Below are 23334 nucleotides of genomic sequence, written 5' to 3'. Positions count from 1 at the left end.
GCAAGGTCATATTAGAGGCTTTAAGGTCAAATGGGACTGCCTTGCCCCTAACTTTTAGACTTTGTGATTATCTTTATATTTGTTATTCCAAAAATGAGGCCAATGTGCAAAATGAAGTCAATGTCAAACTTGAGAGGTTTAAATTCCAATAGGGGATTACCATAGGAATGGTACATGAACAAGCAATGTTGTAGATTTACTTATGATAGTGTTGTATGACCCTATTTAAAGAATTACTTAAGTAAGGTTTCTCAATTTCAGCATCAAAAGCCAGTAGTGTAAAGAAAGTCTCTGGGAAGATACTGATAAAAAGCAAAGTGTCAGCATACAAACTGAGTGTCCCCTTCACAGTGGATTTGCTTCAAGGCGCCCTGCTTTACAACACCTCAATTACCAGGTTTTACACTGGTGCAGGTTAGTGTTGAGAGGATTTTCTTTAGGAAAGGTTTTTATTATGCATTGATGACTGTAGTCTGCGTTTTCCCAAACTAGAAAATGTAGATTAAATAAATATTTTGGAAACCTGAACTTCTCTTCTTGATTTTCATAGATTCATTATCTTGTAGAGAAATTATGATTTTAATAAAGCTTATAGGTTTTTCTTGATGTTATAAGCTCATTTCTCATGCTGGAGAGCTAGTGCCTTTTCATAGTCATCTTCATTCTTATTTTGGGAAGTCGAATAATAATACAGTACATTATCAATATGTAGTTACCAGGCAATTGTGAAGTGGTCAGGCTAGACAGGTTTGAAGTTATTTTCTTCATTAACTTGAAATGAGAGTTTACACCTGGTGGCCATTTTTTTTCAGTTTTGACAAAGTAGATAGAGCAATGATTTTAGTAGAGAAGTTTGTTTAGTATGTAATGTTTACCACTGAATGTTTGTTCTTTACAAAATTACTGAACTTACATGATGTCAGGATGGCAAAAAGAGCAATCTCAATTAATAAAAGGAAATTTATTGAACCATATATATAAATATGAGAAGAAGTCAAGGGATGCATGATACATCAAAGGGGTGAAGTTGTCTGAACTGTAAATAAATGCATACTTGCTGACCTGAATTTTTCAACCAGGTGATTTAAGGTCTGCATGAGTGCTCACCTTCATCTATTAGCTTATTACATAAGCATGTATAAGATAGCAACATCATAAACTATGATGGAGTGGCATAAGCAATGGGGATTTGGGTGAATGTAGTTATCTTTATATCATAGTGCCTGGTTTCATGGTTAATAATTGAATACTTATGTAAATGATAGCAGAATACATTTAATGCAGTACACTGGATCTTAAACAAAATTATTACCTTAATATTCACTTAGGAAAATTTATATAAATGAAATAAGTTATATTACCTTATATTCACTTGGGAAAATGTATATACATACTGTGAACTCCCCTTATTCATGGACTCCAGATTCCTGTTTTTTTTATCGATTTCATCATAAAATGCACTTTTTATGATAAAACTATGAAAAAAACCAGGTATAAACATTTTTAGTGGGTTTCTCTTGAGTTTTAACTAACAGAAAGTTTTAAGCATTTGTATATGGGTTTCAACTATTTGCAGGGGGTGGTGTCTGGTAACTATCCTCTGCAAATAGGGGGGAACACTGTAAATGAAATATGATAATGTACATAATATGTATTCTGTATTTCCTGGCATCAATGATGCTCCAACATTGAAGACGCATTCCTATTTTGATAAAATTTCATTAGAAAGAGCAAATATAAAAATGAGATGGCCATACTCATGAGTTGATGGCGTTTTGGTTTGTGTGTTAAGCACATCAGTGCTTTGAAGTAGTAAGACTTCACCTGGTACAGTATATTTATAGTATTGAAGTTTTACAAGTGTGTTTATTTTGAAAATTCCTTGTTGTATGTTTTTCAAGTTATTCATTTTAATATTAAATAAGATTTTCTGAAGTTGGCATACCAGCAAACTGGAAAACTTGAGCAGATCATCAAGTAACCTATAAGGTATAAAATGCCCATCTGTTTTGTATTAGGAATTTCCTTGGCCAACAGTGTTTCAGGGCATCCAAACTGATTGGGCTACTGCTGGTACATTGTTTTAAGATATTGATATTAAATGTAAGCTTATGCAGCAATTTACTTTTAGTCTCAGATAAAACTCCACAGTAGGAGATACGTACTAGGAGAACTGAATACTTTTGATTGCATTATTACACATGGTTAAAAAGTGAAAAAAAATAGAAAAGAAATACAATTAAAATCGATTTAATACAGTTATAATAAAAAACAAAACTCTAATCTTCAAAGCTCAAAAATATTTTGCACGGTTAACTTGTATAAAAAAGATGATTGTTAATTTCTGAATAAACTTCAGTATCATAAAAGAGCAATGTATTAAAAGGTTTCCTCTATGAGTTTGATATTCTTGCTGTAGCATGATACACCAGTAAACACTAGCAAATTTCAATTTTTTTTTGTTGGCTAACAATGGTTTCGGAAAGTCAAGGTTTTTCTGAGAAGAGCAAAAATACTTGTAATACTGCCACTGTGATGGGCCTGGTGAGGGAAGTTGGGAAAACCATGCTGACATTTTCATAAGAATCACAATATTTAAGTCAATACAGGCAGTCCCTGGCTTACAACGGGGGTTCCGTTCTTGAGATGCTTCATAAGCCGAAAATCGCTGTAAGCCAGAAAATCGTCAAAAATCCTAAGGAAACCTTACTTTTAATGCACTGGGTGTATTAAAAACTATGTGAGCTGCATTATTATGCATTTTTCATCCAAAATCCTTCAAATATTGATTATTTTGCATTTTTGGAGTCCTTTTTCTTCTGTCAGATCAGTGTCGTAAGCGACGTAACCCTGGAACGTGTCGTAAACCTGGAAATAATTTCTGATGAATTTAATCAAAAGGTGGCGTAACCTCAGAATGTCGTAAGCCGAACCAGTCATAAGCTGGGGACTGCCTTACATCACAATATTTGAATACTTGCCCGTCCACTCTTATATTGTAATCTCACATTATGAGAATTATTCTTTGACTACAGAGATACAAACAGTCCCTGAATTACGACAGTCTCGGCTTATGAAGTTCTGAGGTTACGGCACTTTTCAATTATATTCAGCATAAATTATTTCCAGGATTACGGCGCTTGTTCCGGGGTTACAAACTTACGACGCTGATTTGGCGGAGGAAATATTGACTCAAAAAGGCAAAATGATTAATATTTGAAGTGTGTGGGTTTTTTTTTTTTTTTTTTTTTATGAAAAGTGCATTAAGAATGCAGTTGACATCATTTTAATATACTACCCAAACATTAAAAGTAAGGTTTTATTAGGATTTTTTGCCGATTTTCGATGATGTTCTGGCTTGCAATACACCCAAACCATTAAAAAGTAGGGTTTTATTAGGATTTTTGATGATTTTCGACGATGTTTCGGCTTAAATGATTTTCGGCATATGACACGTCTCAAGAACGGAACCCGTCGTAATCCGGGGAGTCCCTGTGTATGTTTGTGCTTTGTTCCGATACGTTAATACAAAACCATCGGTCCTTTAACAATAGGAAGTAGCTAGCGGCAGCTGGAACGGTCGTAAGCTTCGAACAAGGGGAGAACGGTAGTTAACTGCTTGTCCGACAGTCGCGCGCCGCGCGACTGGGAGGTAAACAAATCACTTTTGCTTTCGGCCGCGGGTGTGAAGGACGTGTTCGTCATCGCTCTCTGCCCGCTTCATCGTCGTATGCTTTGTTTATATTGTGTTTTCTACTAATGGTTTGTTTGACTTGAAATGAAAACTGTAAGTACACTGTTTTCATTTTCATTACTTAATTATGAACCAACATGGAGTTATCGCCGTAGATGCGGCGATTTCCTCTCTTTTCATGAATTGAACCCTTGAATTATGCCTCGGTGCCGAGGGGGGGCGGGGCGCGCTCGCACCGAGTCATGTATTGTGGGCGAAAGTGTGTAATTGAAAAATGTAAGTACTCTTTTCATTATATGTTTGCCCTGTGCGTTCGTTACCGAGAGTGTGTTTGCGCTCGGCACGAGCCTTCTAATTTTGTATAATAGAATGCAATGAAAGGGGATTCACAATTGCAATATTCTTTTCATTTTCATTTATTTATTTGCATGAAATTTAATTTGGATCAATTTTCGTTCTTACCCGGGAATTGATCCTTACGATTTTTTTTTATGTGAAAATGAAATCGCAAGTGCAGTATTCTGTTTCATTTTCATATATATTTTATGATAGCATCATATTATTGGATCAAGTTTCCGTTCTTACCCGGGAATTGATCTTTTCCCTTTAAGTTCTATGAAGTGAATCGCAAGGGCATATTCTGTTTCATTTTCATATTACTTTTCACTGCTGTGCGGGGGTAGGGGAAGCGAAGGTCTGCCAGGAAGTCGTCGGAAAGCTCTCCCGCCCCGGACTCCACCCTTGGTATCCGATTCTTCGTCTTCCTTCCTGCCCCCCGCTCAGCTTTTTAGTTGTATTTTGTATTTGGGGTCTTCCTTTGCGTTCGGGGTTGGGGCATGTCTTCCCCCCGTGCGTGAGGGAACCCCTCTTACTAATCTATCTATGTTACCGCAGGTGCTACATCCGTGGGAGACGACCTTGGACAGGTATGGACCACCGCGGAGGCAGGGCGTGCCTAGCATCCACGGGCTGCTGCAGCGTCTAGCGAGGTCTGGGGCGGTCTCCACTACTACCACGGCCGCTTATGCTGCTCCCCCCCCTCCTGGTACACTCCCCATGCTGTGTCGATGACGCCGTCTGCCGCTACTAGGGCCGCAGCCGTACCGAGGTGGGGTTGCCGCCGCCGCCTGTTTTCTTCGTGTTGCCTGCCCCAGACTTCCGCTGTTCCAGCAGCTCGCCCCGGGACCGGGCGCCAGGACCCAGGTTCCGCTGGCTGCCGATGATTCTACGAGGCGATCGCTGGGCCTGCCGTACCTGCCGCTGATGTGATTCCCGCTGTTGGCTTGGCTGTCCCTTCTGGGTCTACCGCTGCCGCTGTTCCTGCCGCTCCTGAGCTGGTTGCTGTTCCTGTCGCTCCTGGTTCCTGTGCCTGTCCATAGCTGGTCCTGCCCACGGTGTGTCTTCCCCAGTCCCAGGTCCTTCCGGACAGGTGCAGTCGGGCCGTGTTGCTTCGGCAATAGCCCGGCTCCGGCCTGGATGGAGGACCTGACGACTGTCCTGCGTGAGCTGACGAGGAAGAGGAGAAGAGGAAGCTGTCATCTTCGTCTTCATCGTCTGCTGCTGCCTCTTCCCCTTCGACTTCTAAGGCCCATAAGCCGAAGAAGAAGAAGGCTGCCTTCCACCCCTAAGAAGTCTCCTTCGGGAACTTCTAAGGGCCCGTCCCACCTCGGTGGGACGGGGGGTCCTTCTGCTGGTCCTCCTGCTCCTTCGGGAGCGGGCCCGTCTCCCCTTCCGTAAGGAAGAGATAGACGGGGACCAGAGGAGTATCGGTTAGCTCTGGTACTTCCTCGCCTGGTGCTAGCGGCGATGCCGCTACGCCAGGTTCCGGCTCGGTCTCTCGTTCGCGAGAGATCCCGAGTGTACGTTCTCCCTCGGGAGACCGTGCAGCCAAGTTTCGGCGCCAGAGTTCGCTCGGCGCCAAGACGCGGCACGGAGCAGAAGGCTGGTGAGAGACGCTCAGGTGACTCTTGCCAGGCCAGCGGCCGCTCTTGCAGCGACCAGCTGGTAACCCGGGTTTTCCCCCCTAAGAAGGCTCCTTCGGGACCTTCTAAGGGCCCGTCTCGCTCCGGCGATTCGGGGAGCTCTTCTGCTGGTCCTCCTGCTCCCTCGGGAACAACAGGGCCCGTCCTTTTCTTCTACCAAGGAGAAGAAGACGGGGACCAGAGGAGTAACCAGCTTCGGCTGGCACTTCCTCGCCTGGTTCTAGCGGTTCTGCCGCTAAACCAGGATCCGCCTCGGCTTCTCGTTAGCGAGAAGTACCGAGTGGACGGTCTCCCGCTGGGGAGACCGTCCAGCCAAAGTCTTGACGCCCGAGCTCGCTCGCCGTCAAGACCGAAGCGCGGAGCAGAAGACTGGCGAGAGTCCCGTGCAGACGACGCTCGTCAGGCCAGTGGACGCTCTCGCAGCGACCAGCTGGCTGCTCGGGTGACGTTGACGGTCGCTGACCAGCCACGAGTTGAGGCGAGGAAGGGTCCCCGCGGCGTCCAGGTACCAGCCACGGCTGGTACCAGCGGCTCGACGGCGCCGAGAGGACGCTCGCCGGTCTCACGCAGACAGCGAACCTAGCAGGTCACCTGACGCCGCTCCCATCGGGACCGGGAGGGCGAAGATGGTAACCAGCAACAGCTCGCCTGACGCTAGAGATCAGCGTCGACGTTCTCAGCCGAGCCTCTCGACCTCTAGGCCCCGGCAGCGGCAAGGCTAGGCCTGCTGCTCGATCGCCACCCGCGGGTTGACGATCAGCAGCAGCCCTCCAAGCACGCTGGTCCTGCCAGCGAGCTGGGGGGGGCGTCAGGTCTGCCTCTCCTGTACCTTCAACCTCCTCGGGCTACACCGGGAGGAGCGAGGTGGGTACCTATGAGTGATCGCGAGAGGTGCGCCGCTCGCGATCCCGCTATGACGCCGTATGGACCAGGCACGGTTCTAGGACCGACCAGGACATACGTGCAAGTAGCTGGAGGCGACCGTCAGGGGTCTGCCGCTTTTCCTCCTTCGGAAGGAGGAGTATCTCGGGATCTGTTCTTGTTGGAAGGACTGGACGGTCCTACTCCGCAAGACGCGGTTACTCCCGAGATACAGAGGAGATTACAGAAGTCATTAAGCTGATTCGTCAGCATAATGACCTTGCGGAAGGATTGCCGCTCCCACCAGCAGAGCCCACGTCTCTGCTCGAGTCGTTTTGGGGCCCGAGAGGGAACCCAAACCGACGGTGGGTCTGCCGCGATCGGAGCTTGCCGATTCTGTCCCTCGAACCAGTCTCTCTCGTCTCCGACAAGAAGGCTCGCTCAGTTTTCTGGCGGTCGAGGTCAAAGCTACTTCCACCTCCTCTACTGCGACAGCGGCGTTTTCTACGTGTCTTCGGACACCGTATTTAAATACTCCTTCGGTCCTCCTGAGAGGTTTCGACCCTCGACGAGGACTGGCAAATGAGTTAGCGGAGGACGGTATCGGCTCTCCCCCGTCAGGTGTCGATCAGCCCCACCCAGACGACGTTCACAGTGGCGGCAGACCCTTACCTACAGTGAGAGTTCGTAACCCTCCGCGGGGGAAAAAAAACGTTTTCTCCTGACGATACGTTTTCCCAGACTCTGAGAGACCGATCGCCGCAAGGCGATGGCTGCTCCTATTCTTCTCCAACTGCTAGTTCCACTGGGAAGGCGAGCGAGTATCCAATTCCTCCCCCATTCCCTCTCTCCTTACGGCTACGAGGGAAAGGGGAGGGATCCTACAGAGATTTCTCTGTAGGATCCCACGTTCGGGACTGCGCTACCGGGGGACCTTCGGGTCCTACCTGACGTAAGCCCCGGTCGTTGAGGAGGGATCCTGCCCCATTCTCGATTTCTACGGGAATCGAGAGGACCACCAGCCGATATCGTTTGACGAATTCGGTGGGGGTTTCGCAGACTGCTTAGAATTCCTAAGGAATTTCTAGCGCATTCAGAGTGTTCGAGTTTTTTTACGATCTCCAAACACTTAGGCGAGACCACGGTCTAAAGTGAGCGAGACGAGAATCCCCGATGTTACATGATAATCGGGAACCTCGCCTAGCCTCTGCTCGAATTCCTGGAATTTCTAGCATTGGGAAGAAGACTGCTGATGAAAGAAACTATCTTACAGTAGGCGACCAACCTGGAATAGAGAAGATCGGACGGGAATATCCAGTTTGGCTTGAACTATCGTCTTAGTATTCTGTTCACCATTGAAGCTTTCCTTCGAGGAAGACTTCTCCTTCACTCTTTGATAGAGATCGAAGGTGGTCGATCTCCAATCCTTATTTTGTTTTCTTGAAGGAAAGAATTTAGGATGGAGATCGTTGTTCAGAATCCTACAAATATACTACGTATATTACCTCGCGACATGATTCTACTAAGCAGTTGAATTGTCCGAGGGGTAGGCGCATATCCTAGTTTATCTACGGATTGCGACTTAGAAGAGAAGTATTCTAATTGAACTGCAACTCGGGGTTGCCTGCAACCTCCCAGGAGTTTTCAGTTTCAATTTTATATACTTATGGTTTTGTCACGACAACACCATTTCAACTTTTATATTTACCGAAATTCGTTTCGCCTAAATATAATTTGCTCGAGCATATCTTTTATGCTCGGTAGTTCTAGCCGAACGCATTCCTTCATGGAATAATGGATTACATGGCAACTCAGGATGACGAGTCGGCGAGAGCTCAGGCTCAACTACTGCGTATTGAACTGCCTGACAGCAGCTCAGTATCAGCTGGGGCCTCCGAGATGCACGGTCAGTTATGTCTCTCTCTCCCCTGGTTTGATTGACTACCGAACCGTATCTCTGCCCAACAATCATGGACTTAGGTCTCTGATTAATGGGGATTCTCGCAATAATGAAGGACCATTTACTGCTGTGACGCTAGAGTCCATCGCCTTCGACATTGCGAGAATTTTCAATAGAGATATCTCTTGGACTCTTTCATCTTTCTGTTTACCGCACGGTAACAGAATATCATGATGTTTTTTCCACTACGGATGGAACCTTAGGAAAAACGGATGTCATAGAACATCAATCAGGCTCAAGGACAAACAGAAAGTAATCTATGTACCTTCGTACAGACTTCCTATGAAATTTCAGAATGAGATAACAGAGGAAGTAGGTAAAATGTTAAAGGAAGGAGTCATTAGGAAATCAAACAGCCCTTATAATTTTCCGTTAATAGTAGTACCGAAAAAAGATCGAACTTGGCGGATATGCGTAGATTTTCGTCGTTTAAACGAAGAAACAATCCCTGACAGATTCCCAGTACCATGTACCGATGATATCCTATCTTTACTAGGCCAGAATAAATATTTTCACAAGCCTAGACCTTACTAAAAGGATTTCATCAGATTCCCATGGAACAAGAAAAGTAGTCCCATACACTGCCTTCAGCACAAGCCAGGGGACATTCATGAATTTTTGCGTATGCCTTTTGGTTTACGTTGTGCTCCTATAACTTTTTACTCGTATGATAAACGTCGTGTTTGGAGACTTGTTGGGAGATATCCTACATGCCTACATGGATGACTTAGTAATCTTTTCCAACACATTAGAAGAGCATTTACGTAAATTGGAGTTAGTGTTACAAAGGTTAAGGCAGCATAATTTAAGGGTAAAGATAAGTAAGTGTGAATTTTTTAAAACAGAAACTAGTCTATCTAGGTTTCACGGTTTCTAGTGAAGGTCTTAAAGTCGTCCACGATAAGGTGTCGGCTATCCGTAACTTTCCGATACCTATTAACGTCAAGGGAATACAGCAATTTTTTGGGGTGCAGCGGTTACTATCGCCGCTTCATCCGCAACTACTCAATCATAGCCGCTCCCCTAACCGATCTTATAAAAAAGGGCGTAGATTTCGTATGGTCTGAATTCATCAACAGGCGTTCGATAAATTTCAAGATAGGAGAAACTACACAGTTCATCTTTCAATTTATCGAACGCCTGTTGATGAATTTCAGACCTACGAAATCTACGCCTTTTTTATAAGATCGGTTAGGGAGCGGCTATGATTGAGTAGTTTTGCGGATGAAAGCGGCGATAGTAACCGCTGCACCCCAAAATTGCTGTATTCCCTTGACGTTAATAGGTATCGGAAAGTTACGGATAGCCGACACCTTATCGTGGACGACTTTAAGACCTTCACTGAAGAAACCGTGAAACCTAGATAGACTAGTTCTGTTTTAAAAAATTCACACTTACTTATCTTTACCCTTAATTATGCTGCCTTAACCTTTGTAACACTAACTCCAATTTACGTAAATGCTCTTCTTAATGTGTTGGAAAAGATTACTAAGTCATCCATGTAGGCATGTAGGATATCTCCCAACAAGTCTCCAAACACGACGTTTATCATACGAGTAAAAGTTATAGGAGCACAACGTAAACCAAAAGGCATACGCAAAAATTCATAATGTCCCCTGGCTGTGCTGAAGGCAGTGTATGGGATACTTTTCTTGTTCCATCGGAATCTGATGAAATCCTTTTAGTAAGTCTAGGCTTGTGAAATATTTATTCTGGCCTAGTAAAGATAGGATATCATCGGTACATGGTACTGGGAATCTGTCAGGGATTGTTTCTTCGTTTAAACGACGAAAATCTACGCATATCCGCCAAGTTCGATCTTTTTTCGGTACTACTATTAACGGAAAATTATAAGGGCTGTTTGATTTCCTAATGACTCCTTCCTTTAACATTTTACCTACTTCCTCTGTTATCTCATTCTGAAATTTCATAGGAAGTCTGTACGAAGGTACATAGATTACTTTCTGTTTGTCCTTGAGCCTGATTTGATGTTCTATGACATCCGTTTTTTCCTAAGGTTCCATCCGTAGTGGAAAAAACATCATGATATTTAGTTTAAAAGATTCAAAAATTTCTGCTGAATTTCTTCTTCTTGAATATCTTTATTGATTTTGTTCTTTATAGATTGCAAAAGGGTTTCATCCGCGACTGATTGAGCGTGATTTATCTCAGCTACGGTAAGAATGCGATGTTTATAAACTTCGGCATCCAAGATATGTTGATTTTTGTGGATTACTAAAAAGTGGTATTCAAATGATTACAGACTTCGATATTACATTGCTGTTGTGAGCCGACTGTAGAAACGGCTTGTGTGACGGATAATCCGTTGTGTTTTCAGAGTTTCGGAAAGGATTAATGTTTCAGATCCTGGCAAGGTTCTTTTTACACGCACTAAATATTTGAAGTTACGTTAGGCTCGAGAGTTTGCGTGCAAGCTGAGTATTATCGGGTGAGCGAGAGTTCTGTTTGGGTTGCCTGTATTATTTCTTGGTTCATGAGACAGGTGATTGGTTCCGTAATGTAAGTGACAACTCTGTCTGTCTCTTTATTATCTAAAACTGATTTTATTTTGGGTATTAGAAGACCTATAGAATTTCCCTTTGATATACACGCCGTGTTTTGCAGGTGCTAAGATAATATTTTGAGTGCCCATAGACGGGTATCCGATAATTACTGCGGGATACATATTAATGTTTTGTACAACGACAAAGTATCAGCAAACGTGCGCTTACCGACCTTGTACTGTACATGAGTTACGCCCACAACATTTAATTCATTATTCCCAATGCCTGAGAGCCTTATTCCGGACTTTTCTATAGGGAAATTTGAAAAGAGTAAATGATGAGTCCTTAAATCCATTATATTACGTGGACTACCAGAATCAAAGAACAAAGTGAATGACTTATGGTCCAAATTTACTGCATGTAAGGTTGGTCGCAACTCGTTTTGACTAATAATTGCATGAATTTTGTTTTTGCAAATCTAGCGGGAAACCTGCACAGATTTTTTTGATTCGGGCGGCCGTGTGTTTTCATAGGAAAATCATTGTCTCACAATGATCTGATAAATGATTAAACTGATTATTTGATACAAAAGATGTTGATATTGATGACCCAACATCGCCCTCTCCCCCCTTGGAGTGAACTACGTGGTATTTGTTTTGTTTATCACACCCTGAAAATTCGCTTGCCCTTGCGAGTTCTGACTAGACGGCCCAGGAACAGAGGTACCTGAAGCACGATTTGTTTGTTTCTGCTGTTGTCAGAATTTCCGTTTGGTTTGTTTCTTCTTATAGTACTGAGGACCCTTCTTTTTATTTGCACTAGCAACTTGGTTGCGTGTTTTGTAGCGGTTTGTCTGTTGATTCCTCGAGTAGCAACGGTTATATGAATGATTGAACTATTGTGTATTGAACAAAAACGCGTCCGACAGTCTGAAATCATGTGACCTGGGCGTTTACAGTTATAACAAACCATCCCTGCAACTTGATTATTATTATGTACCACATTTACTTGTTGTGGTTTGTTCTCATTTTTTGCAAAAACTTAAATGAGCGAAGGATCTAGGTCGGTACAATTTAGACATGTGTTTTTTTGATTTGTTTATACACATCTAATTCCGTACTGCCGGGCTGCAATTTTTTATCAAAACACCGTACTAACGCTTCAGGCAACATTACAGTGAGAGACGTAAGTAGATCAAACGGATAAAATCTTTCACTTTGATGTTAGCACCCGCAACCCACCCGGAGTTACATAAACTATCCTGATATTCATTTAGCCGGTCGGCAATTAGCGCGCCCGCTCGACAACATTGAGCTGAGTCATGGAGGCTTGGTTAAGGATATTTCTCAAAGCCAATACTACATCTAAAGCCTCTTCACCCCCATACACGGCACATAATCTTATTTTGAACTCGTCCCATGTAAGCGCTTCTTGGAAAGAAACCCCCCTTAGATACGCACTTGCGTCGCCTTTAGCGAAGTCTACGAAGCTCTGGCCTCCTGTAATTGTACTGCTGGGGTCTGTGATGCTTTTTGCATTTAAATGAGCGTCTACAGATGAGATCCATGCCTCAACATTTTGAGGCAGGAACCCATTGACCCGACCTTGAAAAGGGACGATCGCTGACCTCGCGCTAACGAGAGTCACCACGTTGGGGTTGCCAGCCGGAGTGGTTTGCCATTTTCGGCTTTCACTTTTTCTTACCACTTCTATTCCTTGCAATCCTATCAAAATATCTATAAGAGTACACTCGACCACTACGTAAACGCATAAGCAATGTACTGTATAAGTGTGTTATAATAATATGAAAATCCCCCAAAAGATACAAAAATACAGATAATATGATAAAATATTATACGGAGAATTCCTGCAAGAAATGGTTAATGACAACTAGAAAAGAAAAAATTAATTCTGCGGGCGAGAACTCGTAGTTGAAGATAAGTTCTGTAATGAAGGAAGATTAATATGGCGAACAACTCACCCCAGAATACTGGACGATCGACTCTTGATGAACAACACTTCACTGAGGAAAAGACCTGAATAGATAAAAATGGTACTTAGCTCCAGATTATATTGCGAAGGATTGTTGACATGGGATGACGTCACAGTTCCTGTCCACGTCTCGCGTCGGTCGGAAGTCGTGATGACGTCACGGCCTTCCTCTCGGTTGCACGATGCGCGGTAGAGTCCAAGATGGATGACGTCACAGCCTCCGTCCTTGCACTACTGCGTATAGCTGTCCACTCTGCGTCCTTGCTCGTGAACGGAAAGGGTGATGTTCCCTGTGTTTGTTTTTTTACTTCTTTCCGTTGATGTTCGATGCCGCCCTCGTCCGGTGTAGATACTCGAAGATAAGTGATAACAGTTGCTCAAAACGTCAGTGTTAAATGCTTGTATTCCTCTCGATGAAGGACATCGTTGCGTCTTCATAAAACTGTTTGCGTTGATTGAAGATCCCGTTTCCTCTGTTTCGTTTGATGTTGAAGGAATGGAAGTTAGTTCTTGTAGACCTTCGGTCGGCTGATATGGGTCTTGTTAATTATGTTCTTCGTTTATTAGCTGCCACCATTTTCTAATGTCTTATCGCTTGGCGATAGACTTTTTGTTTTTTTCCTTACGGCTGTTATCCGTAAGTAATGTTTGGTTCCTCTCATCTCCCTTGGATATCTTAGTAGAGAGGTTCTTTCTTGTCTAGAGGAGATGATTCAAACAGGCTAGTTGAACAAGTTAACAACTTTATTCTGTAACTCCATACTAGGAGATGCAGCTCGGTCGGACGACCGATATGTTGAGATTTGGCGTGGAACTGCCATTCTAAAAGCATCGCGTCGATAGCGGAACATTAGCTATCTAAGCAATTCATATAAAAACACATACGTAGTCTGCCGGCTCGGAAGTTACAAGTTTCCGGCGTAGGTTAACAGGTCAACCTCTTCCCATGGAAGTTGTTGTGCAAAGTTATCATAACATAAAAAAAAAATGTTGACAAAGCTTGAGCTAGATCAGGCTACTGCAGACAACGCATAGCGTAATCTAAGGTGTGCTTTGCGGTCACGTAGAAACCCTCCTAATGCCATGACCCCAGGTCACTGGTTTATATGTAATGTAATTCTTACATGTACAAGTCTCCCGCTGCATCGCACTGCGATAATGCGAATGATTTTTGCAGACATCTGAGTTTTGTCTTTCAAAATATCTCTATTCGTAGGTGTACAATTGTTCATTGTTCAACCCGAATTACGAGATCTGTCAGAAGACATCGCCTACTCTCCGACCTGACAGCTCTACTTCCAAATGTTCAGCCCATGAGAAGCAGTTCTTCAGGCGGTTTTCCCGTGTTTTCATTACTGAAGAAAGCGCCCCGCTCATTGCAACTACGACTTCTCACCGGACAGCAATGAAATAGCGGTTTAGCGTTTCAGTCATATTTGTAAGCACAGGTTATGAATCTTGAGAATCCTTCTCTCGATTCGTCTGTGAAGACGTAGGTTGCATTCAATATCTACCTTCGTCTTCAACGGTACATAGTGTTTGTCCTTAGCTGAGATTCAACAACCATGAGATGTTTTGCTTCAGGGACCTCGGTCTCTAGAAGGCAATTGACTTTCGCCTGTTGGGCACATGCCTTAAGAGATCATCACCCGCTGTCCGGCATTGGTGACAAACAAATACATTATTTGTTTGGTCTCTCGGCATAACCCTTTTAAGGCGAAGGTCACGTGACTTACTCGGATGCTTTGACAACTTGCTCCTACCGAACGCCAGTCAGTCGGCAGCTGTCAGAGCGCCCGAGTCAGTTACGAACTACGCTGTTGACTTAGTTCGGTTGTTACACAGCAATCATTACTTCGTTTTAATAGCTTGTCACAGTACCCATACCATTGACACCCACCATGGAGTGTCGTGTCCTATCCACTACCGAGAACTTCGCTGCATGGGGATAGGAGGATGCGAGAGACTTCGTGGCAAACCGGACAGACCAGTATGGGTACTGGCCACACCGAAGTAGAGAAGAGGAATAGGTCATGCGACTATTTCCTTCTTTTCCTCTGAGGAACTGCATGACTTCTCCTGCGAAGTCAAGCATCCAGGGGTATGGGGGATCCGTGACGCTCGATTTCGTAACCGAACTTCGTAGCGAAGACTCAGAACCCTTCGGTCCTGACGATTGGTTCGAGTCGTTCACAATCCCCTCCCTAATGGACTTCACCGCCTTCGATGCGAAGGAGATGCTGCCTTGTCCGCAAGAACTTCTCCGTGGCGCAGGTACTGAAGGCAGGGTCTGGTCCAAACCAGACCACATGCCCTTCCTTCTACCTTCGGGATATTGCCCACAGGTCTTGGATCTTTTTCCTTGGACCCGTGGTGGCTGCTCAACACGTTGTGTAGCGAACCCAGACCCTCGCAGGCTGAAAACAGCATCGAGTCCTGGTGTGACCGTAAGAATGGATGAGTGAATGAGAGTGTGACTGGCTCCTCTTCCCATCTTTTCTTCCCTCTACCTGTGGTTAGAGGGACACGGTCGTCACCCTGCTGGATTAGGACAAGATGCAGGTGAGCTACTCAACAGAGCCCCATCCTATCCCTTTCACTAGGATAGGAGCGTATATCCACCACTTCCTCCAACAAGGGGGAGGAAGTGGATGCCAGCTTGAGACAACCCATACTTTATGTTGCCCTCTTGCAAACAGGAACAGTTCTTGCTTGCTGGTACGAAGAGATACGCTTGCCTCTCTCTTAGTACTCGGCCCAGAGGTCTGAACATTGATCCTGCGGTGCACACCCGATCAATCGGACAGAGGCTTGGATCCCTCCTCGCTCTTACGACCAGGGAGGCATTCAGGGATGGACGAACACCAGGTCTGTTCATCAAAAGACTCAGATTCCTCCCACCAAGAAGTGAGTCTTCCTATTGTTATAAAGGACCGATGGTTTGTATTACGTATCGGAACAAATGACAATTTGTCGAAAATTGCATTTTTCTAACTATACAAAACCTGAGGTCCTTACATATAGTCCCTCCTCATGCCACCCTCTCACTCTGCGTATTTTGCATGGGCCAAAAGCAAAAGTGATTTGTTTACCTCCCAGTCGCGCGGCGCGCGACTGTCGGACAAGCAGTAACTACCGTCTCCCCTTGTTCGAAGCTTACGACCGTTCCAGCTGCCGCTAGCTACTTCCTATTGTTAAAGGACCTCAGGTTTGTATAGTAGGAGGAAAATGCAATTTTCGACAAATTGTCATTTTTATGATTAATTTGTTTACTCTTTTTTTTACTGTGGTTAGAATAGGCTATGAAAACTGTGACTTTTAGCATCTAGGATGCATGGTTAAACAAGATGTATTTTTGCGAAGAAATTGGATCTTCAAGCCAGGAAATACTTGCTTGTAATTATACATACATATTTAGATGCTCTGTCTTCCAGTTATAAAACATTAATATTCATGCAGTGGTATCCAAAGACAAAAGGTTTTCTTTAATTAAATGTAAATGTATTCAAATCAACTAACACAAGATACCCTGTGCCGTAATGACTTTCAATAGGTGAACTAAGTTACTCAAGACTAATAGAATATTAAAGTTCCCTGTATAAATTGGATTTGGGTAGTGATTGTGTGTTTGTGTAGCCAAATTTGATTAATGCAGTGTCCTCCACTTACGGCGGGGATCTGTTCCAGCACTGTCCTGTAAGTTGATTTCCACAGAAAGTCATAGTACTTTTACGGCTCTCATGGTGCCGTAACTCAAGTTGTGGCACTTCAACTTGATGTTGCATCAAGTTACAGCATTGTAAAGCACTGTATCTTGATGCTTGACGGCACTGAAAAAGTTGACAATAAAGCCACACCTTTTGCAGATAAGGTTTTGTTAATGTTTCTTGTTTTAGATTTGGACTCTGAATGTTTTTTATTGAGATTATGGAAAAATTTTAATTTTTTGGGAAGAAAATAGTTATTAAAAGTAAATTTATATGCAGTTTTTCTAATGCTATGTAATGCCTTTTTTTTGTGGGGGACAAATAGGTATATTATTGGTGGAATCTATGCATAGCTTTTGTAACCATATTAATTCAAGGTATGAAAAGTTTTTATTCTTTAATTTCCACAGACAAAGGAGCACATGAGCCCCAGTCCAGTGTTTCTTACGGAACAGTGGCAGGCGTTATGCCTTCTTCAGTTACTGGCATTGTGGAGGGTGGTAGTGTTGTCACAAGCAACCCAAGCAGTGAACCAAGAAATCTAACTCTTACCAACACATTTCCATGTCCTGTTGTCATATACAACTTGACATTGCCTGAGGATGCTAAAAAACACTTTGAGGTATGTATTGGAGATTTAAGGGGAATGGTAATGAAGGGTATAGAAGTTTATATGAAGTGGACTGCATTTTGATATTGAATTTAGTATTTTGAGATTAAATTGGTAAATAATTGAATATAACATTTTTTAATTACATTGTAATCCAATAGACAGCTGTTATTTTCAGGCTAATGGTAGGGAAAGTAGACTGCACAGTTCTTAAAAAAAAAGAAAGAAAAAAAAAACTGGAATCCGACCCGGTGAACCATATGATATTTCTGGAATCCGACCCGGTGAACCATATGATATATGGAAACAAAAGTGTTTCAGTCAGTTGTCGCTAGTTGGCGCTGTACATTGTGATGCAATACTAAAATCATACAAAGCATATATAGAGGTGGCAAAATATATCAAAATGCCAATGTTAACATTATAAGAGACAAGTATAAGAATATTAGTATTTCATCAGAATATTAGGAAAACAAAACAGAAGCTAACAAACTAATATGGAAGTGTACTTGGACAAATTTAGGGATAAAACTTGAAATGATATAATACAAAAATAGTGTACCTAGAAAAAGTACTAACATTTAAATTCTAGGATAGTAAAGCCTTAAACAACAAATTAGTAAAGATGTAAGATCACTGTTAAGAAAATATGAACCAAAATTCATGAACAAAGAAGCAAGGATAGTTCAATTTACTCTTTTTTACAATAAAATGAATGTAATGCATGCATCAGAAAGTTACCAGTCTAGATTGCAAACCAACAGTAAGTGCCAAACTACTTATAATTGTTTAGCTAGTTAGAAATAATTCCTTTAAATCTAAATAAAGGACAGAAAAATGTTGTATGTAAAATTTTAATACAAATAAAAAAAACCTAACTATTATTGACAGCCACAGAGAAGCATTCTGGGAGAGAGATTGGCTTTACCAGACTAAATCTTTTGTAAGCGTGACAAGAATGCCTTGTCTCTGAATATTCAATAACTACAAATGAGAGTGATGGGTTTAAGTATAACAATATTGTGATAGTTGAATCCTAGGGATTGGTAGGTTCAACATTTAGTTTTTCTTTGGAGATTTTCTGCCGTTTTATTTGTGAAGTTACTGCATCTTTTTAGGAAGGATGAATATTGAATATTGTATCTTGTGTAAACATCAGAAAATCAAATTTGAAATTACCTTGTATCTTTTAAATTTCAGATTGGTTGGGATGGACCTGTTGTTGTGGATGAGGGTCAGAGTGCTCACGTCGCAACGTTACGGTTGTTAAGTGTTGGATCAGATGCTCGAATGTCAACTTCTATTACTGTGCATACCAACATTACCACCATAAAGATTCCTTTGTGTGCATACAATGGAAAGCTAACCAAGGTAGGAAATAAAACTAATGCTTAAGTGATTATTTCAGATTCCAAAATTTCTTGTACTTGATATATTTAGGATGTAATAAAGTTGGGTGCGTATGTTTTTTAAGGTTAAAGGTTAAGCCATCAAAGTAAAGATCCATGAAATGCTGGACATCATATGTACCTTTCATTTATACACTGGCAGGGAGTTCTCACAAAAGGGCAAGAAAGGAGGCAAAAACTGTCTTTAGTGCCAGTTCCATATCATGAAACGGTAATGGAGAATATGGTTTGTAGAAATATTTTACAAGGACAGCGTCCTGAATTGCAGTTTATAAATGCTATGTGGTACTTTTTATTTGTAAAATATAGTAGTGAACCAGACAAAGTCACATTATCGAGACTCGTAGGGTTGGCTCAAAAGATTTGTTCTTAAATGAGGTCTGGAAATTAGAGCAAGTGCTCCAAGGTAATGTTAAAATAGTTGGTTAGCTAGATGGGAAGAGACAAGGGCCAAGGATGAAAAGTAATAGGCAGAAAAGCTAGCTCATCAAGCCATGAGTTATTTCAAATAACCTCTGTTGCCATTGATGGTGTGCCATGCCCGTAAGGTTATAAGGTTAACTATAGATAATACTCCCTAAAAGGGCAACATGGTGCTGAGAGGTCAAAAGAAGTCCCATTTTGATGGTTTTTTCTTTAAGACTATAAAGTAGCATAATGATAATATCCTTACTATATAGAATGGTGAGTAAACCTTGGTATAATAAAATATAATGATGATAAAACCTTCTTTATGCCCTTGAAGATTATCAGTTGTGTTTTTCATGAAGCAGAAGAGGATAACAGTAGTAGATGGAAAAGTTACGTGCGAGACAATGAAAAGAATTTGGGTTAAACAAATACTCTACATGAACACTACATCAATAAAATATCACAGGAAGACAGAAGAAAATTTCTTTCTTGACTACATTAATTGTTATGCAGCAGATCAATAAGTTTTAGTCTTTTTATATAGTAAAAGTTTTTTGTAATTAGAATTGAAGAAATATGAAATAATTGGTCAAGGTACCACATATGTGTTAATAGGAGGTGAAAGAGTGAAATATGACCCTTTACTAATCACTTACGTTTGAAGTTTGAGATGCATTACTGTAATTTTTTGGTGTTCATTGTATTTCAGTACATTCCTCCAGTTGGTGGCGACTCTTGGCTTGATTTTGGAACGCTTGGAATGGGAGAGCAACGTGACCTCTACTTTTATGTTATAAATGAAAATCCAGTTGAATTGCGGCTCAGAGGATGGGGCTCAAACTTGACAAGAAGTGCAGTGGAACTTATGGGTGTTGAAGAAGGCAACATTACAACAATTAGGACCCGTAATAATATGACATATTCTTCAAAAAGTGTGAGTATTGATTGTTGGAGGTTTCATAATTTTATATTGCTCATGCAAGTTCTGTACTGCAGTGTTGCACATCTAATGGTTTTTCATTAGTTTTCTAGAAAGACAAATTATAATTTTAATTAATAGTAGCACTAACAACCTAACCTCACCTATTGCTATCAGCACTACAGTCAACAAGGAAATACAGAAAGCCCTCTATTTTCCAGACTATATGGGGGCAAGGAGTGTCTGGATATGCCGATAATCTGGAAAATGAAGGGGAAGAGCCTAAGGTAATAAGAAATAACAAAATGATTCTTGTAATGTTAAGAATATTTTTGTGCTGTGTTTTACAGCTATTCTAAATTTGTAAAATTAAAAGTGGAGGCTCTGCTTAGTTCAGCATAGTACTAAATTCTTTCCTTTTACCTGTTGATTATTCTTTGCAACTAGTACTAGAAAAACACGTCTTCCGTAAGAAGGATATGAATAAATAATGAGTAGTTTGCTTATTTATAAAATGATTGTTCCTGGTCTTCTGTTGTGCTTTATAGGAGGTAGCTCTAATGAATGACATTTGATGTGTTAGATACGTATGCATAATTTTTATATAAACACCAACACCAGATTTTCTACTTGAGGATCAAAGCTACAATTTTTTTATACCATGATGGCATAATAAGATTATATAGTGTTAAAGAATGTTTCATAATTACATATAAAAATATTTCTTTGCAATTACAAATATCAACAATTGTTTTAAAAAGGCATTCATCATAATGTCAAGCTTTGCAATGGCCTCTAGTGGTGAAAGTGAAAGATATGTATGTGGCACATGCAGAGTTCTTATAGGTAATATTCTTTAAAATGCTACAGTATTGGCTGCATGAACAGTAGGCATTTGCTTTATTTTCCCCTTTCCCTTACATTATTGGAGCTCTGATTGATTAAATGCATGCTTAAGGTCTTTCATATTAAGGTTTGCTTCCATGCTTAAGCCTTTTTTCATGCTATATTGATGGGTAAAGTTTACACATCTGTTGTAATACGAGGTTATATGACAAAGGTTGGTTTATTTATCCTGTAATGTGATATGATGAAATTCAGAGGAAAAGGGATATTACTGATTGGCTAAAGAATTGACTAACACCTTCCTTTAAGCATCATATATACCTTGTCAGTTCATTGTAGCTTGGTAATCATCAGATGACTTTGATATTGGTATTTTAATTGTGCCTGCAAAGGAATTGATGGTTGTCATGAGCAAAGTTTTTCGAAGGTGGGCTTTTTTTTTTCTCCCTCCTGCTGCTTTTTGAAGTTTTTTTTTCCAAACTTTTTGATTTGCAGGTAAATTTGGGATGGCACGTGTGTCTAAGCTTGCTTTCTGTATTGAGTGACTTCTTTGCTTGGGAGACGCTATAGTTTGTTTTCTGCAAGAGAAAACTATTGAGATGGCTATTTGTCTGTCCATCCGCACTTTTTCTGTTTGCCCTCAGATCTTAAGAACTACTGAGGCTAGAGGGCTGCTAATTGTTATGTTGACTATCCACCCCCAGGTTGTCAAAGATAGCAAATTTCAGCCCTCTAGTCTCAGTATTTTATGTATTTTATTTAAGGTTAAAGTTAGCCATGATCATGCATCTGGCACTGCTGTAGGTCCCAACAACACAGGCTACTACCAGGCCGTGGCTGAAACGTTCATGGACTATGGCTGAGAGTTTCATGGGTTGTGGGTGAGAGTTTCATTGTTCCAAAGAAACTTGGAGGCATTTTGACTTGTTTATTCTTGGGTTTAATAGTCAAGAGTAGTAAATGAACTACCTTATGTTCTGGTATCAAAGCTGCTCTGACATTGGAGGTGTACCCCAATTTTGACTAGCAAAATAAAGAAAGTAAAGTTGCACCACTTTTGCAAGTTGATGGCTCTGCTGTGAAAGTGCAAATTTCTTGAACATTTGTTATTTTTTCCAGTTCATTTATTGAAAAAACTTTTCAAGTTTAATGTTTTAAATATTTATTAGATATGCTTCTCTAAAGCTGACATACCAACAAACTGGAAAGCTTATACTGATTACCATGTAACCATATATGGTATGAACTGCTCACCTATGTTTTGTAAAGAATTTTCCAGGCCAAAGAACAGTATTTCATGGGATTTCACAGTGGAAGGTACTACACCTCCCCATCCCAGTACGTCTCAAATATATTTGGCTATAAATGTACTCGGGGATTGCTGCCGGTTTTAGTTCTCATCTTTTATGATAGTAAGTCAGCTGTAATTGTAATTTTGCAAAATAAAGTACAAAAAATAGTAGAGCATGCATACATTTGCTTAAAGGTACTACATTACCCCATCCCATTACTGCTCATAAATACTTTTCAATAAATATACTCGGGATTGTTGCTGATTTTAGTTCATATTTGTTATGATTTGTGAGCTTTATTATTGAAATTTTGCAAAATCAAAAAAATTATTAAAAAGAACATGTATAACCTGCTACAATTAGCATATTTTTATGAGAGTCTTAGGAAATATTAACCTTCAACTTGACCGTGGAAGGTTCGGAAAATATTTTATAATTTTTCTTTTCTTTTATCAATGTGCATTCGCATATCTTCCTCTTTCCATTGATGTTTTAAATTGGCCAGCCTTAAGGTATTCCCGGTCTTGGGGTGTTTTTAATGTAGGTATATTTTATCCTGGCCTATAAGGCTTAAGGCCAGACTCTTGTGTTAGGAGGAATGGAGAAGTATTCAGATCTCATCACTGATTGTTCAAGTGATTCCCAAGTAAGTTGCAAAACCATGCCACAAAAATAAATTACATTGAAGGGCTGTAGCTGTTATGTCACTTTATTCTTCGAGTTTCCCCATTTCTAAGGAGGCCAAGGAAACTTCCTCATACATCAAGAAAGGAGGGCTTGAAGAAGTCTTCACAGTGCAATGCTCAACTCCTGTGCCCCCAATAATTACTTAGCCAGACTTATTACAAGGTGATTCTTCATCTGGACCATCTGGGCCCCATGAAGCTTCCTCAGGAAGGTTCAGTACCTCTCATGACCAAATAGTGCTGATTGAGAATTTTAAAGAACTTGTAGAAGATATCTGGCCTTACATGACAAAGATTTTTCAGAGGTTTTTGATTAGGTGAGCAGATCTTTGAGCTGCAGTGCCCATCAAAACTTCCAGAGAAAGCTTTAGGAGCAGAGCTGCACAAAGAAGAAAGCTCCACAACTAGGTTTAACTATTTGAACCTGTTAAGAAGAAAGCCTCCACAACTAGGTTTAAACT

General features: G+C 41.4%; 1 protein-coding gene across 22 annotated transcripts in view; it reads left to right on the top strand.

Annotated features, from left to right (window-relative positions):
- Positions 1-23334, top strand: part of LOC135226448 (transmembrane protein 131-like) — a 525255-nt gene that overhangs the window by 469681 nt on the left and 32240 nt on the right. For 21 of the 22 annotated variants that reach the window (XM_064266036.1, XM_064266031.1, XM_064266024.1 and 18 more), the window contains 5 exons: positions 262-414; positions 17111-17322; positions 18511-18681; positions 19840-20064; positions 20271-20336. In XM_064266036.1, coding sequence (XP_064122106.1) covers positions 262-414; positions 17111-17322; positions 18511-18681; positions 19840-20064; positions 20271-20336 — 827 coding nt within the window. The remainder of the gene's footprint in view (positions 1-261; positions 415-17110; positions 17323-18510; positions 18682-19839; positions 20065-20270; positions 20337-23334) is intronic. The other variant, XM_064266020.1, reaches the window with a different exon arrangement.

Source organism: Macrobrachium nipponense, chromosome 14, assembly GCF_015104395.2.
Source record: "Macrobrachium nipponense isolate FS-2020 chromosome 14, ASM1510439v2, whole genome shotgun sequence".
NCBI lineage: Eukaryota > Metazoa > Arthropoda > Malacostraca > Decapoda > Palaemonidae > Macrobrachium > Macrobrachium nipponense.
Note: the sequence above shows the minus strand (reverse complement) of the source record. Positions and strands in the feature narration are given on the sequence as shown.